Source organism: Haliotis cracherodii, unplaced genomic scaffold, assembly GCF_022045235.1.
Source record: "Haliotis cracherodii isolate W230 unplaced genomic scaffold, xgHalCrac1.p SCAF_8, whole genome shotgun sequence".
Lineage (NCBI taxonomy): Eukaryota > Metazoa > Mollusca > Gastropoda > Lepetellida > Haliotidae > Haliotis > Haliotis cracherodii.
In genome coordinates this window covers 25665057-25684180 of record NW_027266341.1, presented here as the reverse complement: position 1 = coordinate 25684180, position 19124 = coordinate 25665057, and the positions used below count along the sequence as shown (strand labels likewise).

General features: G+C 40.1%; 1 protein-coding gene across 1 annotated transcript in view; it reads right to left on the bottom strand.

The window, feature by feature from the left end:
- The window catches only part of LOC139450346 (proton channel OtopLc-like), a 52368-nt gene extending 33773 nt beyond the window's left edge, over positions 1-18595 (bottom strand). The window contains exon 1 of the mRNA XM_071232027.1: positions 18172-18595. Within this exon, the coding sequence (XP_071088128.1) occupies positions 18172-18494 (323 nt within the window). The 5' untranslated portion in view covers positions 18495-18595. The remainder of the gene's footprint in view (positions 1-18171) is intronic.
- Positions 18596-19124: the final 529 nt, after the last annotated feature.

Sequence of the window (19124 nt, the reverse complement as noted above, 5' to 3'; positions counted from 1 at the left end):
GTTTCGGCAGTTAGTCGTTGGCGTTTTACATTATATTTGCTGACTTGCAATTTCTTCACAAAATCGACTTAGCAAAATAGATAATATATAAAATACAATCCAAGCATAAAAATAAATAGAATCATGTAAACTCACATTGCAACATCTATCCAGACAAAATCAAAATAATCAACATAGGCTAGACTCTTCAGAGACATGCACATTACGTGTCTCTAACAGTAACAAGTCAATAAAATCCCATGATAAAATCAACTTTGGAAAGCCACCGTGAATGCAATTTACCCAGATATAACTGTCCACCTCACAAATTTCAATAAAATCCCATGATAAAATCAACTTTGGAAAGCCACCGTGAATGCAATTTACCCAGATATAACTATCCACCTCACAACTTTCAATAAAATCCCATCATAAAATCAACTTTGGAAAGCCACCGTGAACGCAATTTACCCAGATAGAACTATCCACCTCACAACTTTCAATAAAATCCCATCATAAAATCAACTTTGGAAAGCCACCGTGAACGCAATTTACCCAGATAGAACTGTCCTGCTCTCCTGTAACGCAAAGTCAGCTAAATAACCACGTACGTAAACACGTACTAACATACATAATATAGGTAAGTCAAGTATCTACCTTCCTTCGAACGCCAGCGACAGAAATGTTCATAAATATTCACCAAGGTCCAAAGCCCAGGTACGCCTCCGCCGGCGGGTAATAACTAATTAGAGATCCGGCCACAACCTCTAGCACAAAACCTGCTTGTTGGAACACTCCGGCATGTCAACAAAGCTGTATATGTGCAATTTATATGTCAACTGGTCGACCCGGCTTACGTATTCAGCCCGCGTGAAGGCACGTTGACGCTCTTATCTCTAGTAACTTATACTTGACTGGTCGTCATACAACACTTGTCCTCCTCATTGGGAGGGAGGCTAGAGAACATGCTCCTGTTATGTCAAGGTCGTTCGTGAACAATGGGCAGCACATTCTTACAAGGCTTCGTTCGAACCATGGGTGAGTGAGGGAGTATGGTTTTACGCCTCTTTTAGCAGTATTCCAGCTATATCACTGCGGGGGACACCAGAAATGGACTTCACACATTATACCCATGTGGGAATCGAACCAAGGTCTTCGGCGTAACGAGCGAACGCTTTACCCACTAGACTATCCTACTGCTCCTTGTTTAAGAGTGAGTATTGTTTAACGCCGCCTTGGGCAGTGTTCCAGCAATATCACGACGGGGGACACCAGATATGGGCTTCACACATAATACCCATGTGGGAATCGAACCCGGGTCTCCGACGTAACGAGTGAATACTAACCACTAGACTATTCCACTGCTCCTTGTTGAAACTATGAAGACCGTTTCTTTTACAGTTAGCCGACTTCTATTTACTTTTTGAAATAGTGTTCGAGGTATGTTTCTCTATCCGTGGTCATCAAAAGTTCAAATATGTGAGTCAATGTTGTTTATTGCCGCAGTGAGCAGTAATTCAGCGATAAAAAAGGCAACATGCAAATAACCCAGTCTGAGCCCAACAAGCCAGTGACTGAAAACATGCACCACTATTCGAAAGACGACTATGTTTGTTGTAAGAGGCGACTGACAGGATCGGGTAGTCAGGCTCGCTGACTTGGTTCTTGCATGTCATCGCATCCCGATTGCCTGGATCGATGCTCATGATGTCAGTCACTGGATTGTCTGGGCCAGACTCTATTATTTACAGACCGCTGTCATACGGCTTAAATATTGCTGAATGCGGCGTTAAACAACAAACAAAAACAAACAAACTGAAATTAAAACTCATTTTCATGGTTTAAGCTTTAAAACACATTATATAATGATGGTATATTTCCATAAAGTAAACTCCGGTTTAAGGAAATCGGATGTCCCGAACACTCATCTATAACGAACCCTTTTCTAGAACAGTAAAAATTAAAAATGCTACAGTTGCGAACATCAAACATCAGACTTTCGAACTGATATTGAGGAACCCCGGGAATTCGTTACACCCGTTGTTTGCTAGACTTCCCTTGGTTTGACAACCTTGATAACTTGACTAGCTGTTGGCTTGCGATCTTTCTCGAAAAAAGGTAAAGAACGAAGTTCTTATTTTACCAAGTGATGCTTAACCCTAGTCTGTCTCACAGTCTCTGAACCATATTATTTTCCCTTCCGTCCAGCCTTTACTGTAATGATATATCAATGAAGCAAGTCTAGATTTTCCTCAGGTTCAGGTTCTGAATCTCCCATCTCACCGAGGCTTCTTTTCAATTTAAAGAGAGTTGTTTGTTTCTAAGTGTTAGTCTGGTAACATCCGGATCTGACGCCCCTGTCAGCATCACCACGTCCATGGATGCCAGTGTGACGCCCCAGATCACAGGTGCGTCTGGCTGTGTGGAGTTCTATCCCATCGAGGTCGGACTGTACATCATTCCCCTCGTCCACTGACCCTTATATTAATGAGCCATAAATGTTGAGACCAAGTACTGAGAAAAACAGAAGTTCGCTGGGTTTGTTTTTACACCTCGTTCCGTTTATTTTTCTGCTCGGTTAAGTTCTATTTTTAAACCCTTGATTCCAAAACCATCCTCTATTGGACACCTTATTGGAACCCGAGCTGTATGAAAATAGTGAGATACCGCTAAGTTCGCTTCGTGAGAAAATTATTCCCGATTTTATGATAACCCTACAGTAAACACAGTGCTGAAGCAAAGACCTCGATATCAGTCACGGAGTCATGCAATAGTCAGCTGATCAGTGTTGTCGATTTCTTGAAATATACAAAGGCGTGTGACTACAACATATAATGTCCGCCACTCAGCTGATGACAATCGTCTAAACACTTACAGAAACACCTCTCATGGACGTTTAAGGACATCATTCAATCTGATTATAATGGGCTGCTTTTAACAAGTACGCGAATTTGATTTGCATTGCTTTTTTAAAAAATCCCATTTTTGGTATTTAAAAACATAATCTACCCTTGCACGAAAACTCGGCGTATATCAAACGTTCACGATAAAAATCAAACATACGCTTTAGAAGCAGTCATTAACACACTGAGGTTCATCTGCGTGTCAAATATTCATGAGTTAAAATATAAAAAAATCAAAAATGGTACATCATAAATACTTTTTATATCAGGTTTATTATCAGGTTATGTTTTAGACGATAGGTTCCACGAGCTCTGATGACATTATGAACATACAAGTAGCCACGCAAAGCCATGTTTCCTGTGCCTATCAGTGGCGCCTATCACTGACATCCGTCATGTGGCGGGGAGCTGAGTAGTGCTCGTGAAAGATGGCAGTAACTGCCAGTGGTGCTTGTGTGGGTGTTGTGGGGGTGTGCGCTTGATGCATTCCCTTATACTGTAATAGGTCACTGTCACTGCTGAAGAAACTGATGCAGCGATGCTTGATAAAATAAGATGTAGTAGTAGTAGTAGTAGTAGTAGTTGTTGTTGTTGTTGTTGTTGTAGCTGCAGTAGTAACGGCAGCAGAATAGTAGCAGTGGTAGAAATAACAGTATAGCAGTAGTAGCAGTTGTAGAAGTAGTAGTAGTAGTAGTAGCTCCATTAGCAGTAGCAGTGGTAACAGTAGTAGTAATAGTAGTAGCAGAAGTAGTCGTAGTAGTAGTAGTAGTGGTAGCAGGAGTAGTAACAGTAGTAGTAGCAGTAGCAGCAGCAGTAGTAGTAGTAACAGCAGCAACAGTAGTAGTTGCAGTAGCAGTAGTAGTAAATCTAGTAGTAGTAGTAGTAGTAGTAGAACAGGTACGATGCTGACAGACCAAGGATGATAATTTTGAACTGATGATCAACGGTTCCTGGCACGGAAAAGGGATGTAACTCGAATCTATCGAATATGCATAACGAATCCCTACCCCCAGTAGAAATAATTACAGAAGGAGCATTACTTTAGTAATGTCAACAGTACACGCAGTTACAGGAGGCAATCAGCAACTAGTAGCCATGGTGACAGCAGCAGTAGCAAAGGTAGTAGCTGTGAAGACAACAGCAGTAGTTGTAGCAGCAACAACAGTCCCTGTGTTGACAGCAGTAGTAGTTTAAGTGACCCGTGATGATCCGGGCTAGAATAGGTCTTCAGCAACCCATGCTTGTCGTAAAAGGCGACTATGCTTGTCGAAAGAAGCGACTGGCGGGATCGGGTGGTCAGGTTCGCCGATTTGGTTGATGCATGTCATCGAATCCCAATTACGTAGCTCGTGATGTCAATCACTGGATTGTCTGATCCAGACTCGGTTATATACAGACCGCCGTCATACAGCTGGAATATTACCGAGTGCGGCGTTAAACAACAACCAAACAAACAACAGCTGTTGCAGTAACAACAAATGTGTATTAACAAAGGCGTCGTCTACATATCACAGAAGACAAAATTACAATCCGCTCGACGCACTGCTACGTCCAATTATTGTATAATGTTGTTTACCGGGGTATGTTTTAACAAGGATTGATTTCTCATACAAAACATTAAACACTGTAATGGATATAACCGGACGTCTAATTGAGAAACACGATAGGATCTCATACAGACCATTTACAACATTCCATTTTAATATACGAAACACTATCACATAACGCAAGATGGAAAAATCCCAAATCTCATACAACCTATGTTATGTTCATATACCGCCAATCGCACTGTACGTTTGAAGGCGAATACAGTCAAACCATAGATGGGTGTCAGGTAAGTAGTATGAAACTGAAGACCATCTGAAAACGATGAACGTGTATTTTACTGTTCCGAATTCGTGCAATATATGGGTTAATGGTGTTTTAGTCGTGCTTTTCATGTTTATCCCGTGACCTGAAAAGCAAATGATGAATGTAAACGATAAATGATAAAGCCAAGAGCAGTTTGACAGCAAGTTTTCACACGTGGTTAAGATCTAGATTGATGGGTAAACTGTGTATTCCGTGTCATGGTGGTCGGGGCACTTCCGGTGTCTGTGGTGATACTCATTTTTCACAACTATTATCATAATATGAATCTTATCGAATATGGACCAACCCAGAGAATTAACGTCTGCTATTTAGCAGCGTGTTATATGTGTATTCATAGCGCGCAACAAGCTTATAAACAGAAGCGGATTTGTTCGTTTCTATATTTTTACGGGTAAAAACGTCGTGTCGGACTATCGGCCAAGAGTGAAAAGAGGGACCGATTATTGACAGGCTGTCGTTATATTTAACTGGAACATCGATGATAACATTCACTCACTCGCTTGAATACTTCTATTTGTTCATGATATCGCGACCTCCTGTCCGCGTCATACCAAAATACGTTAAAAGATGGTAATTGTTGTTACCCTGCCTGGCGTATGAGAGAAAACAAGGACTGGTCGTCTCGGTATAAGGAGCAGTACAAGCAGCGTCACACAAACGAATACACGTCGCTATACAAGTGCAGTAATGTTGAACGTGATGCTAAACCCCATTTTCACCACCTCATGCTGTCGCCGTCTACATCAACAGCTATCATCACCATCCCATACGCATGCGCCTAAATGACCTGTTAATTAGTACCCCCTCATTAGCTCACCTTAATCACCGTGTTTCCCAAATGTGTCCCCCTTGATTCCCCAGCGCACATCTGATGGAAGTATATAGGTCATCAGATTGTATAAATTGGGTTTTGATGAAATGTAGGTGCCGAGCGCCATCTGCCGAAACTGTCCAAACACAGATTACCGTCAATCAAAGCATCGGACTTGTCGGATGCTGACCAAGTTAATTACGGTCACGCTACACGGTAGTAATATAGGGCTCTGGCAGAAAGGTGGATGCTGGGGCGATTTGGTTACACTGTGCTGACAGTTCAGCTGAAGACATATTGTAATTGTTTGTCCACCTATATTTGTTTTGTTTTCTTGTCTAGCCGCTGGTTCGTACATTGAATCATCCACGCACTTCCTTCATCAAAACTTATCATCTCTCTGTCAAGGCTTCTGATTGACAAACGTTAAGTCTGAAACGATAATATATTCTAAAGACTTGTGGTTAAATCATCTTGTAAAAATATCATATTAAGGACGGACAAACTCTTAATTTTCACACTAAATAAATCTGGAAAGCCTTTAAGGGCAATTTGATTTTTGATTTTTTTCGATACTAAGTTGAAATTTCAAGATATAGAAGTTGAAATTTCAAGATACTAGGTTGAAATTTCAAGATATAGAAGTTGACATTTCAAGATACTAAGTTGAAATTCCAAGATATAGAAGTATACTATCTTGAAATTTCAACTTAGTTTCTTAAAATTTCAACTTAGTATCTTGAAATGTCAACTTCTATATCTTGAAATTTCAAGATAGTATCGACAATTTTTTATTTTTTTTAAAATGGCCCTAAAACTCTTCCGTAGTATCTTGATATTTCAAGATTATTCACTTATTCACGTATTTTTACATCTTAGGATGATAATTTAGTATCTTGAAATTTCAAATTAATATCTTGAAAGATAGTATCTTGACATTTCAACTTAGTTTCTTGAAATTTCAAGATAGTATCGGAAAAAAACACCAAAAACCAAATGGCCATAAAAGGCTTCCGTACTTTCTTGGGATTCTTCGGAAATATATTTGTTTCAAGGTCTGTATGAGAGACTTGGCCGCCAAAGGGGAACGAAAAGAAGCAAGACGGCGGACGGCGGGCGGTGGGCGGTGGGCGGTTTCCATGCCCTGGGGGCCAAGCCATGCCAGTGAAAGTGATAACGGTCTAACGTGTACTTGTCTTGTAATGGACACCAGCCCCGTCAACTGTCACTTCCCCTGCTACTGACATGAGGCAGGTTGTGCTGACGTGATGAAAGTGATGTTACTGCTCTAGTAATACGTCAGTCATGAAATGCAATGTACACTTACTGATGGTGACAGCTGGGTTAAAACACAGATGGGGCAGCACGGAGCCCTCATTGTAGACTTCCTCGTAGTCTCTCGTACATACATGTAATTATGTCTAGCTTACAGACCCCAGAGAATATATTTGGTAAAACGTTCGACCCCCAACCATTCTCATCCCTTTTCACTTCAAGCAGCTTACACTCACCCCCTTGCACTCCAGATCTGACATTCAGTGACTTGGGGGGTCCTTGATATTTCAGTTTTTTTGTGATATAATCATTTATGTATAAATTTATACATAACTGTAGTACATAACTATATGTTGGTCCAGTGCATAATTATACACACGTTTGAAAGGTTCCGTGTGATGCTAGGCCCGATGCCATGAATGGTGAACACTTTTAAATCAAACTAAATCGCGCACGCACGCATGCACGCACACACACACGTGCATGTCGTTAGTCCTGGCAAAATATAACTCCATGATTGGAGCGTTGTTCGGCAGGGTTGGAACCTGGACGTTTTCAGTCAGTTTACTCCCTTCCCTCGGGATGATGTGCATTGCATTGTGACAGTCAAGATATTATACAGTAATGATCATAATGAGACACAATGTCAGAAATATATAATATCAGCCTAACAGCATTGTCAAGGAACCTTCACAGTGAGGGCATCTTGACGCATTACACACATGGTGTGTATAAAACGGACTATAAGGGACGAACAATCTCTGGACCATCTTCCCGAGGCAAGAGAGTTAACTGACTATAAAAGTCCAGTTTCCACCCTTGCCGAAATAGACTGGTATTATGGGGTTACATTTTGGCTGGACTAACGAGTCTATGCATAGTCCAATCAAAATCGAGCACCGAAATCGAAATCCGGTTAGTAAACTGCCGTGCAGATTTCGGTCGATTGCATGATTTGCAAAGCATGTGCACCTCTAGCTCGTTGTCAACAGATATTTTCCAAGTCTTTTCACGTTTTCAATCAAGGTGCTCACGTGATTTGATGCACTTCGCGAGGTAAAACCCGTTTTATCACAATATAGATCTTGATTATCGAGCAGATCGTCTTGACTGGGCGCCGCCATTTTGTTTGAAACAAATACAAATGATACGAGAGGTGGAATCTGATTGATCCATAGGAGAGGATTATAAGGGACATAACTTAAAATAACCACTAGCGGCGCTAAGATCGAGCCCAGGAATTCCAGCCTAGTTCGGCAAGGGGGGAAACTGGACTTTTACAGTCATTTAACTCCCTTCCCTCGGGAAGATGTCTCTGGACGGGTTCAGGGGGAATTTTTAAGCTATGTGTAAGCTTTGTTCCCAGCTGAGGTTCTTTTACCATTTTCAACATGTTTCATATTTTTATCTCAAGACATGACGTAACTTTAACTCCCAAGCTGATATAAATTATACTTTTGCATTGCCCTGAATAATATGCATTAGACTTGCACAAGTCCTTAAGGCAGAAATTATTTGTTTAAATCATCATTTCTAGATTATATAAATAACAAGAACAAGTTCTCCATATAAGAGACTGGCGTCCTTAGTATTGTCCGCGTATCTAGACTTGCCTGTTATAAGGTTAGCATTACTATACACCCATGGACTTATCATTCAGTACAGCCTTAGAGCAAGGCTAAATATGCACTGGAAACAGACTGAATATCACCACAAAGGCAATGGGATTTGGTCATATTTGTTTTTCCTTATAATACTTGTGTAGATGAGAGACTGATATAGGGCCCATCTGGGCGTGTATCTGGGTGGGGCGCCAGTGTCATGCACAACATTCGGCACGACTTCCGAATAAGGTCTCGTTTTATCTGCAGTCCAGGTTGTATTACAATCTAGGCAAAAACTTAGACTTCTTTGTGCGTTATAAACGTGGGTGGCTTCTGTGCAACAGTATCCAAATACATCTGCTTAACTTTCCTCATCTCCAGCTTAACGCTAAGGTTAGACAAGGAAATATTATTTTTATAGACTTAGTATAGAACTCATCACATTAACGTTATAAAAATGATGAAAAGATTGAAAAAATATATTAATGTGAGGTAAAATATTTGAGGAAAAACGTTTGAGTGAGTATTACATTTCCATTAAGACGAGTACGCTTGATGTTGAAGTAACGCCCAAAGTGGCACGGTCTATACGTTTACCAGTTTGGTGCAAAGCAAGGGATGGACTAAGGATGGGAGGACAACTAGAACAGCTGATACAACTCTGAACATGATTGTGGAGCCTCAGACCACTCGGCTACACGTGTCGCAGTAGTAGTGGCAGTAGTAGTAGTAGTAGTAGTAGTAGTAGTAGTAGTAGTAGTAGTAGTGGTAGTAATAGTAGTAGTAGTGGTGGTAGTAGTAGTAGTAGAAACGGTAGCAGCAGTAGTAGTAGTTGCAGCAGCAGCGGTAGTAGTAGAAGTAGTATTTGTGGCAGTGGTAGTAGCATTAGTAGAAGTAGTAGTAGTAGTAGTAGTAGTAGTTGTAGAAACGGTAGTAATAGAAGAAACGATAGTAGTAGTAGTGGTAGTAGTAGTAGTCGTAGAAACGGTAGTAGTAGTAGTAGTAATAGTAGTAGTAGAAATGGTAGTAGTGGCGGTGGAAGTTGTAGAAACGGTAGTAGTAGTAGTAGTAGTAGTAGTAGTAGTAGTAGTAGTAGTAGTAGTATTAACGTTAGTAGTAGTAGTAGTAGTAGTAGTAGTATAAACAGCAGTGGTGGTAGTAGTAGTAGTAGCAGTAGTAGTAGTAGTAGTAGAAACGGTAGTAGTAGTAGTGGTGGTGGTGGTAGTGGTGGTGGTCGATATTATGAGCAACACCCGACACCGTCGGGGTTTCACTGACACGCAATCAAGTAGTAGTACATTGGGCGGCGTTATTGACCCACTGTCACGAGCGAAATAACATAACACAAATATATCAAATAACGTTAAACAAAAGACAACTGTTTTAAGTACAAATGTACCTAGAACATATACACGATATACATACCACTGTACATAATATGTGTTTTGCGTGTTATTGCTACATGACAGGTGTTTATCCGTCGATCTACAAGGGTTAGAATATCTTAATAATCACCCCGGGACTTCTGAACATTCATCCGGAACTAATACCACAACAGCGGCTAAGGACGCGATGGAAATCAACCATATATTGTGTGTAAACACTACACTTAGCCGTCACGACTGATAAGGCCAACGTGTATGGTTTACAGGTATGGCTTACTGGGTGTATAATTTATTTGACATTTATTGTTATTTACTTATTATTCAATATGTTGATATGCGCTTTGCGTGATGGCATCAAAAGAGAATACAAAAGGACACCGTACGATGAAAGTGTATTCCTTTCAGGTCGATTGTTCTATTTTTCTGTTTCACGTACCGGTAGCTGTAATGTCTGAAGATCGCTAAAAATGCATGAAATGTGTCATGAATGAATGTCATTAACCTGGATATCGTCAGTTTATCACCGTGGTGCAGGAAAGGGGCGTAACTCCTAATCCTTGATATTGTTCTTACTCTTATCTAGTATAACTGTAGACTAACACTTAATTAATGAAAACATGTCTTTCATTTTTTTCTTTGAAAGAATCTTTCCTCTTCTGTTGTTTCCATAGTTTGATCCTGACTTGCCTAGGCTTTTAGTAAAATAAAATACCCATAAAATATAAATACCACAGAGTTACATACATAATACTGTTTATTGTTATTACTTCTTCTTCTACTTCTTCTTCTAGTTAGTTATTTACTACCAGTAGTATTGCTCCTACGTATGTATGTTGTTAGTTCTACTACTGCTACCACTTGCGGTATTTATACGATTCTGTTGGGCATTTGAATAATTCAACAGGAATACTCCTATCATATTTTGTACTTTGATCATTTATTTTTATTATATTATTAATATATTGTTATTATCTATTGTTGGCACTTGCCAAGCATAAATAGACTTCTTGGATTAACCACTCCACTTTCACAGTCAATACTGCCCGGAGTTCTCTCCCTTGTCACAATTTGCATTTGACCATGGAATAGTCTATCGCTTGGTAGGTTTGGTTTGTTTGTATATTATTCAACGCAGCACTCAGCAATATTGCAGCTATATGTCGGCTGTCTGTGAAATAGTCGAGTCTAGAACAGTCAATCCAGTGATTGATATCGTGAGCATCGATCCACGAAATTGGGATACGGTGCCATGCAATAGACAAATCAGCGAGCCTGACCAACCGATCCCGTTAGTCGCCTCTTACGACAAGCATGGGTTCTGAAGACCTATTCTAACCCGGATCTCCGCGGGTCTCCAGGTAGGTATGCACGCTGCAATCCGTGGGATTCCGGGTTAGAATAGATCCTTTTACTGGTCGAATGAGGCGACTCAAAGGAGGAGTGGTCAAGCTCGCTGACTTGGTTCATGGCGAGGGACGTGAAGTCACTGGTCTGTCTTCTCGAAACTGGATTAGTTACAGGTCCCCGTCATATATCAGATTTAGCAACAAACACACAAACACTAAAACGGGGTAGATTACATTAGAGTGCTTTGTGAGAACCGCCACCCACGCCCACAACCTTAACACAAACCACACCTGTGTCATATCAATTTGTATTTCCTAAGCTTAAACAGCGTATCTGCCAAATCAGTCTGAGGATGAAGTTTTACTTGTTCTGGAAACCAGACCCAGTGTTTGAGCAGCTATCAGTACGGGGGTAATTAGCGTGCCGTCCTGGCTAACAAGGTACGTTATAGAGATGATGTCTTCCTCTGAAATCTTGTGAAGTGCTGGGTTTTTTAACCCAGGTTAGATTTTCAATGGCGTGTGTCTTTATGGCTGTAGATTAGAGATAGCTAAAGGGGCGGGTTACGTTTCTGTGAAAATATTACGGTAGCTGCGTTGAGTCCGTAAAGTTTACTTTGATCTCTGACTCGACCACGTGGTGTTTAACCATTTAGATGGAAACGTGCTAGGGACAGCATTAAGATATGTCGAAGAGATTAAGATGGGAATTTTTAGTTCTGAATGTTCATCGTTATAATGAAATCTATTCATGACCTTCTTGCTAGGTACCTGTGCCATAGAACGTAGAAGTCTCTGGGGAAATGATTATTGGTTTAAGTCATAATTCCCAGATTATATATGTAACAAGAACAAGTTGTCCCAATAAAAGTCTTGTCTTGTCCGCCCTCCGCTTATCTGGCGTGGTCAATCCTTATACGTCTGTTTTTTTACTCTCAAGCATGTAATAGTGTTTGAATAGGGAGGGTGGGGGGAGACCTCGCCATAGATGTAATGGCTGTAGTTGGCCGGTAGCAAGAGCGGTTGTAGTCTGCCATACAAATCCTGATACAAATATATCCCAAAAAGCCCATGCAAGTCTAAAATGTTTGGCAAGTCTAGATTACTGCAGTATCGGCAATGTAGAGAGTCGCTGGACTCCTTTTTATTATTTTTGTATTTAAAGATAATTTAACAACTGTTTTCTATCTGTAAGATATGTTTATTTCAGAGATTAGACGTTAGTCTAGAGCGGTTGCTGCTTTCTGGGTACGGAGGGTTCATTTAGTAATTTACCAATTTTGTTGGAAAGATAACACCCAATTAGTAAGTGATATTGTTGTAAACGTTTACATTAACTATAACATTCCCGAATACAAACATGTATTAACATTTTAATATGATTTTGACTTATAATTAATACACACACACCCCTACCCCCATCCCCATCATTCCATTCTCATACCTTTCTCAACACTAGTAGCCCATCCTCATCCTATTTTGATCTCTGAAATTAAGACTTGATGGCTCCTCTACACCCGAGTGTATCTGTATAAAACAAAATATTCTGTACAACAGTCAATGATATATTTTATTACGCTGCACATCTCTATCCTCTAATATGTTTTTTGCTGACATCTGATATAATTATCTGTTTCCTTTTCATAAGATCGATTGTTTTTTGTTTCGTTGTATGCCTATATTCCTCAATTATGGACTAAGCATTACACGGGCGTATTTACAAAGCACAGCCCAAAGACGAAAAACCATGTACACAAACCTATCATATTTCTGACTAGACCTGAATGCATTGACATGGCTCATATGTTTAGAATCTGACAATACAAACGCTGAAATCAGCCATTCTTCAAAATTACCAAAAGCTTTCAGACCGCATGATGTTCCTTTAAGAACAGGTCATGACCATCCATTGGCGACCCTTGGGCGAAGCAAGCTAGCACTCATCAGTAAATACCATCATGGCTTCGTGTTGATTCAGACAAGAAGTCCTGATCATATCCGACGGATGTCCGTGACATAACCACGCGCCGTCCAAACACCCCGCCGACGACGATACACGGATCCCGGAATATGAGATGCAAGAGTAAGCGCAGCACTGGCCAGATTCTGCCCCATCACAGGGGTTGGGTCGGAGACTGTCGCCATCATCTCGGCAAAGTCTCGCGTGACGATCCGAGATTGTCATTACGTATTATGAGCTAATAACACTGTTCAAAGAATCTGTGATATAGTGCTGGGGTTAAAGTATGTGCTGCAAGGCTGGTTCGGATTTGTATATTTGCATTAAATGGATGTCTTGAATAGTTGCGGTTTGTTCGTGTTGTAATTGAGCCATTCGTGACCAACTCGTGTTATTCCGGGACAAGCAGGTTACGGAAAGGGGCGAGTGGTGACGAATGGTAATAGACAGAGATCCAGGGAACAAGCGTTGGTTGTGACATGGAAGGTTTTTGTAGACGGGGTTACAGGTTAGGTCGAATGTCATGGAACAGCACAAGCTTGTTCACACCGTGTATAATATCTTGGTTGAAATTTGAAATAGTTTATTGAATAAGGGTGCGACAAGTGACTACTAGTATGTGTGTTATTAAAACTTGATCAACTTTCGATAAAACTTATAAGCACTGAAGACAATGAAACCACCTTTTTTAAAGATCTCAGGATGATTTGTAAAATAATTGTTACGACCTACTTTTCAGGTCATATTGGGGAAAGTATCTTGTTTTACGCCTGTCAGGAATAAAGTTGCAGGTCACATAATTCAGAATAGTTTATGCGTAAGGGGTCAACCAACCATTCTTATTCTGAAAGGCGAATCTTGTGTTACAGACAGGGTCTGTTGTTGGTTATTGTTTAAACACACGCATTTTTTTCTGGGATAGGAGCTGAACAAGTATTTTTTCACAACACATTGTTTACTGGGCATCCATAGCCACCAATCTATTCACTCTGCTTAACGCCTGTAAGACATTTATGTATATAGATGGGCGTTCAATGGTTTGGTTGGTTGTTTGTGTATTGTTAAACGCCACACTCAGCAATATTCCAGCGATTGGCGGAATCTGTAAATAATCGGAACCAGACAATCCAGTGATTGACAATATGATCATCGATCTACGCAGTTGGGGTAAGAAGGCATGCATCAACCACCTGATCCCGTTAGTCGCCTCGGGTCTTTAGGGGAACCAGATTAAGGACAAACATATTCAATGGAACCTGTACGTCCATATAAATGTTTTCGGTTAAGGAGATGGTTCCCTGCCCAAAACCTTGGTTCGATTTTCAACATTTTATTAATTCTAATTCTAATTTGGCTAAAAACTTAACTGAATTACTTCCTAAGGCAGTCGACGCTGCTAGTTTTCTTCAGATTTAAGCATATTTCTGTCATAATTGGTAAAATCTCACTATGTCATAAAATAACATGAAGGTTATTGATCCGTACCAGTTAAACATAACCCTCCACACACACACACACACACACACACACACACACACACACACACACTGCTGCATGGGTATTCTGCCTCTAATATCCCGGATGTACACAATCTGAAACCTGTCTTTACAATAAACACTGGCTAATCAGAACCAGATTCACCACAACATTCAAGTACCTTTCAGTCGGGCATGAACCCAGACAAATACCGATGTCAAGCTGCCAACAATAGGTCTATTTCCGGCTGGTCTAAGCACCACCATGCACAGCACTAGGAAACGATTAGTTGTGTTTGTGCAATATTACCAAGCTAATTTACCCCAGATCATACCAGGACCGATGTTTGTTCAGTTAAATTGTCTGGGGAGTCCACAATTTTATTTGACTTTGGTAATGGTTTTCCTTTTAATAAAAAGAAACTTAATGAAATGCCACATATACTCCAAGTCTAACAGAATATGTTTATCAAGTATATTTTAGTCGTTCCTGTGTAATGATTTCCATATATTACAAAATTAGTCGAAAAGAAAATGACAATTATAACATAATCTTTCCTCTACATATATACTTAGGGGCCATTTGTTCTTAGACCGATGTTCCCGCGCGCAACTATCAGCACAACCACCCGTAAATTAATATCTTGTCTCGGAAACGAAATTGTTTTGTAGAAAAAACACTTGTAAAATTATCGTATTAACATATATTACAACGGAGCCCAGGGACTCTTCATTTTCAGCCCAAAACAGCAGTAATCTAGACTTGCCAACTTTGATATACTTGCAATGGCTGTATTGGATATACATGTATTTGTTTCAGGTTCTGTGTGACAGACTGAGTTACCCGTTGTTATAGTGGTTTACGTTGTGTTTGACAGTTTAATCGTCATGCAGGACGGGGGGTTGCATTCTGCACATCGGGAGTAGAACCCCGACTGTGAGACGTCCGTGAAAAGCGATCACTCTGCCCACGGAGCTAACACTTAACCCAACGGCTTTTATGATTCGTGGAATTTACATGTGTCTCTGTTACCATAATCATCACAGTGGGTCACATGCTTAGTAATGACATAACAGTGTTCGGATAGCGGTAGTATTATAACAGTATTGAGATAGCAGTAATATTATAACTGTGTCGATATGGCAGTAATATTATAACCGTATTGGGATATCAGTAATGCTTTAGTTGAGTTGAGACAACAGTAGCAATATAATTGTGTTGAGATAGCAGTAATGGTTTAACGACGTTGGAATATCTGTACTGGTTTAAAATTGTTTAGACATCAGTTATTGTTAAACGGAGTTGAGATATCAATTCTGGTTTAACAGTGCTGAGATATTAATAATGGTTTAAAATTGTTGAGACATCAGTTATTGTTAAACGGTGTTGATATATCAATACTGGTTTAAGAGTGTTGATATATCAATAATGGTTTTAAATTGTTGAGATATCAGTTATTGTTAAACGGAGTTGAGATATCAATACTGGTTATAAGTGCCGAGATATTGATAATGGTTTATAATTGTTGAGATATCAGTAATTGTTAAACGGAGTTGAGATATCAATACTGGTTTAACAGTGCCGAGATATTGATAATGATTTAAAGTTGTTGAAATATCAGTAATTATCAGTAAAATGTAATGGATATTAGCAAGGTTTAACGGTGCTGAGATATAAGTTATGGTTTAACAATGTTGGGCTATACTATATGATTAACAATGTTGGATATTAGGAATGTTTAGATATCATGAACAGTGTTGCAGTATCATTAGCCTTGCTCCAAGGCAGTACTAAAAGATAAGTCCATGGATGTGTAGTAATTCAATCCTCCTAATAGGCAAGTCTACATTTGTGTATAGTAAGGACTGCTGTCTCTTACAGGGACAAACTTGTTCTTATTATTTACATAATCTAGTAATTATTATTTAAAATAATAACTATTTGCTTAGAGACTCGTGCATTATGATTTAAACTCATAATTACTGCCTTAGAGACTTGTGCAAGTCTAAGATATCATCTATAGTTAGAATATATGATGGAGAAATTCCATCTCGGCACAAATGAGGATCAAATCCGTTCCATTATTGCAGTATGTTGTCATTATTCCGCGCCATTCTTCAGTAATGGGGTCTGGCTGCAACAGTTGTGCATAAGCATCCACCTTATGGGAAACAGGGTGGGTCTATTCAAAATCGTTGTTATTGATTATCAGTTACATAACTGAAAGGAATGTTGTGATCATAGCTCAAGATAATAACGCTTAAACGTTTGAGATAACAATACAACCATCGACTGACAATCTAACATTATTCTGTTCACCAAACGTTGCGCGTCTAAATCGTGCATTATTGATAACTATTAGTTCTGAACACAATTAAGTCTAGCTTACAACAATAACGTCATTTGAATAATGCATCTCATTTAGATCATATTAGCACCAAACGCCTACAAGGGTAGGCAACCGGCGTCCACCTGTCGCTGATGTGATGACGTGTGTCATGCAGTATTGTGCTTCACAACAACGTCCCTTAAGCACTCGGTAACAATTGTCAGTCTTAAAGATGTACATTATACATATATAACGTATATTTCGACGGAATATCCTAACAATTTATGTCATAAAATATTTTCTTTTACAATTTGAATTTGAAAGTCTGCTCTGGCGAAAAGAAATACTTCATTTTCAGAAATCAAGAATATGTCCAAATGTATAGCTGTTGTACATCGTTACCTAAAAAGTTGAATTAAGTTGAAGTCGCGATTGCATCACGTAATATGTTGGAAAATTCCCGAAACTCTACTCATCATACGGTATATTTTATGAGAATAAACAATCTTGAATAACGTTTTTTATGACCTCGAGATGAAGGTGTGTGTGTGGGGGGGGGGGGGGGGGGGGATCACGGGCATTTCACAGATGAGGGTCAGGCGTAGCTTAGTTGGGCCCACAAGTAGCGACACAATGCATGCTGTATAAAAGTTGTCTCCTTTCAAACGAAAAATGCAGTGTAGAGTAAATAAACGAACATGAACCATTTCTATCATGTTAACCTTGCAGTCTACTTCACTATGTTATTCGGCAGTTAACCATCATAATGTGGCGACATTTAGCGTCGTCTTGGTCTGCATCCTGTGCCATTCTCACGAGTATTCACACATAGTATACCACGCTGTTTGGTTTAACATAATCTCCAATGTATTCCTTTACAAACAGTCAACAATACCGGGGTATTCATCTACCCATACATTGTTGAAAGTTTAGTATCTGGTAATTCGGTATCTTAATTAAGTATAAATAATCCCCGTAGTATATATTTACCCATTGGCATAATCGCCTGTGCTACGCGTAAATATTATCTCACCCTCAAAGGGCAATTTCGCACGAACTAATTGTTGAACGTTCTTAGACGGCGCGGATGACCGGTCACAAACAGCCCCTACTTATAGACTTCATGAATGGGCTTTGTACGACGGTTACCCATCCGGAACGCCTCTTCAAATATGTACTAACGCAGTAACAGCATGTTTTCAAAATTTCAAAAAGCTAGAATTTAACTTACATTTGTGTGTCTTCAGATTCAGATGTGCTGGTAGTGTCGTCGGTACCTTGTCCACCCCTGTCCATCATTGCATCACTGTCCGTGCCGGTGTCCGAATCCGTATCCATGGCAACCGGACCTTGCCGGACAATGGGTGGCATGGGTAGTTCTCCATGACCATCCATCCCTCCCCCTTTTGCTAGATCGGGGGAACTGGTGACAACACGTTCACTTCTTTCAAAAGTGCTGAAGTCCTCTCCAGCATCCATGCCTTCCTGACAGGCCATGTCCTCGCGTGCTTCCAGATCCGGAGCTTCCCCGGATGTGCCACTGGAGTTATCCATAGAATAACCTTGTCCCGCTTCCCAGTCAAAACCCTAGCAACCCACTACATCGCTTCACTGCAGTCCCGAGACAAAGAAAACCGCTACCCCTGCCGCCGAAGGATAGCGTTGGTCACGTGGCATTGCTACCTCCCTCCCATCCCCTCCCCTCCTCGTGGCCCGCTGTCAGAGAATGCTGCTGGGTCATTATCGCAGCCCGTGGGGAGGGGCTAGTGAACTGTGTACCAGAGTTTACCGTAATCACAGGGGCGAGATAAAGGCGCGACGAGAAACATGTTTTGAATTTCTCGAAAACGGTTTACTTTTCAGAAAACGTTTTAAACATCTACACCCCAGACAGCCGTGTATTGTAACAAGGTGAATATGTCTTTTTAACGTTAAAACTGATTATTGATAGGACTATTTGCAAAACAAACATACAAAAGTGTGTTGACCTTTCAGCTTTTGTTGACAGACCTGGTGGTCAATAACAATCAATCAAATTTTCAATAGGCTGTCGAGCGAGATTTTCACAAAACAGGATCATGTTTCTTGAAATCATACAAAGCTTTTTGCTTCAGTCAGTGATGGATGTGTAACATATATTCGCGGTAGTCTTTCATAAATCAAAATTATTGTTAGTATAAATAA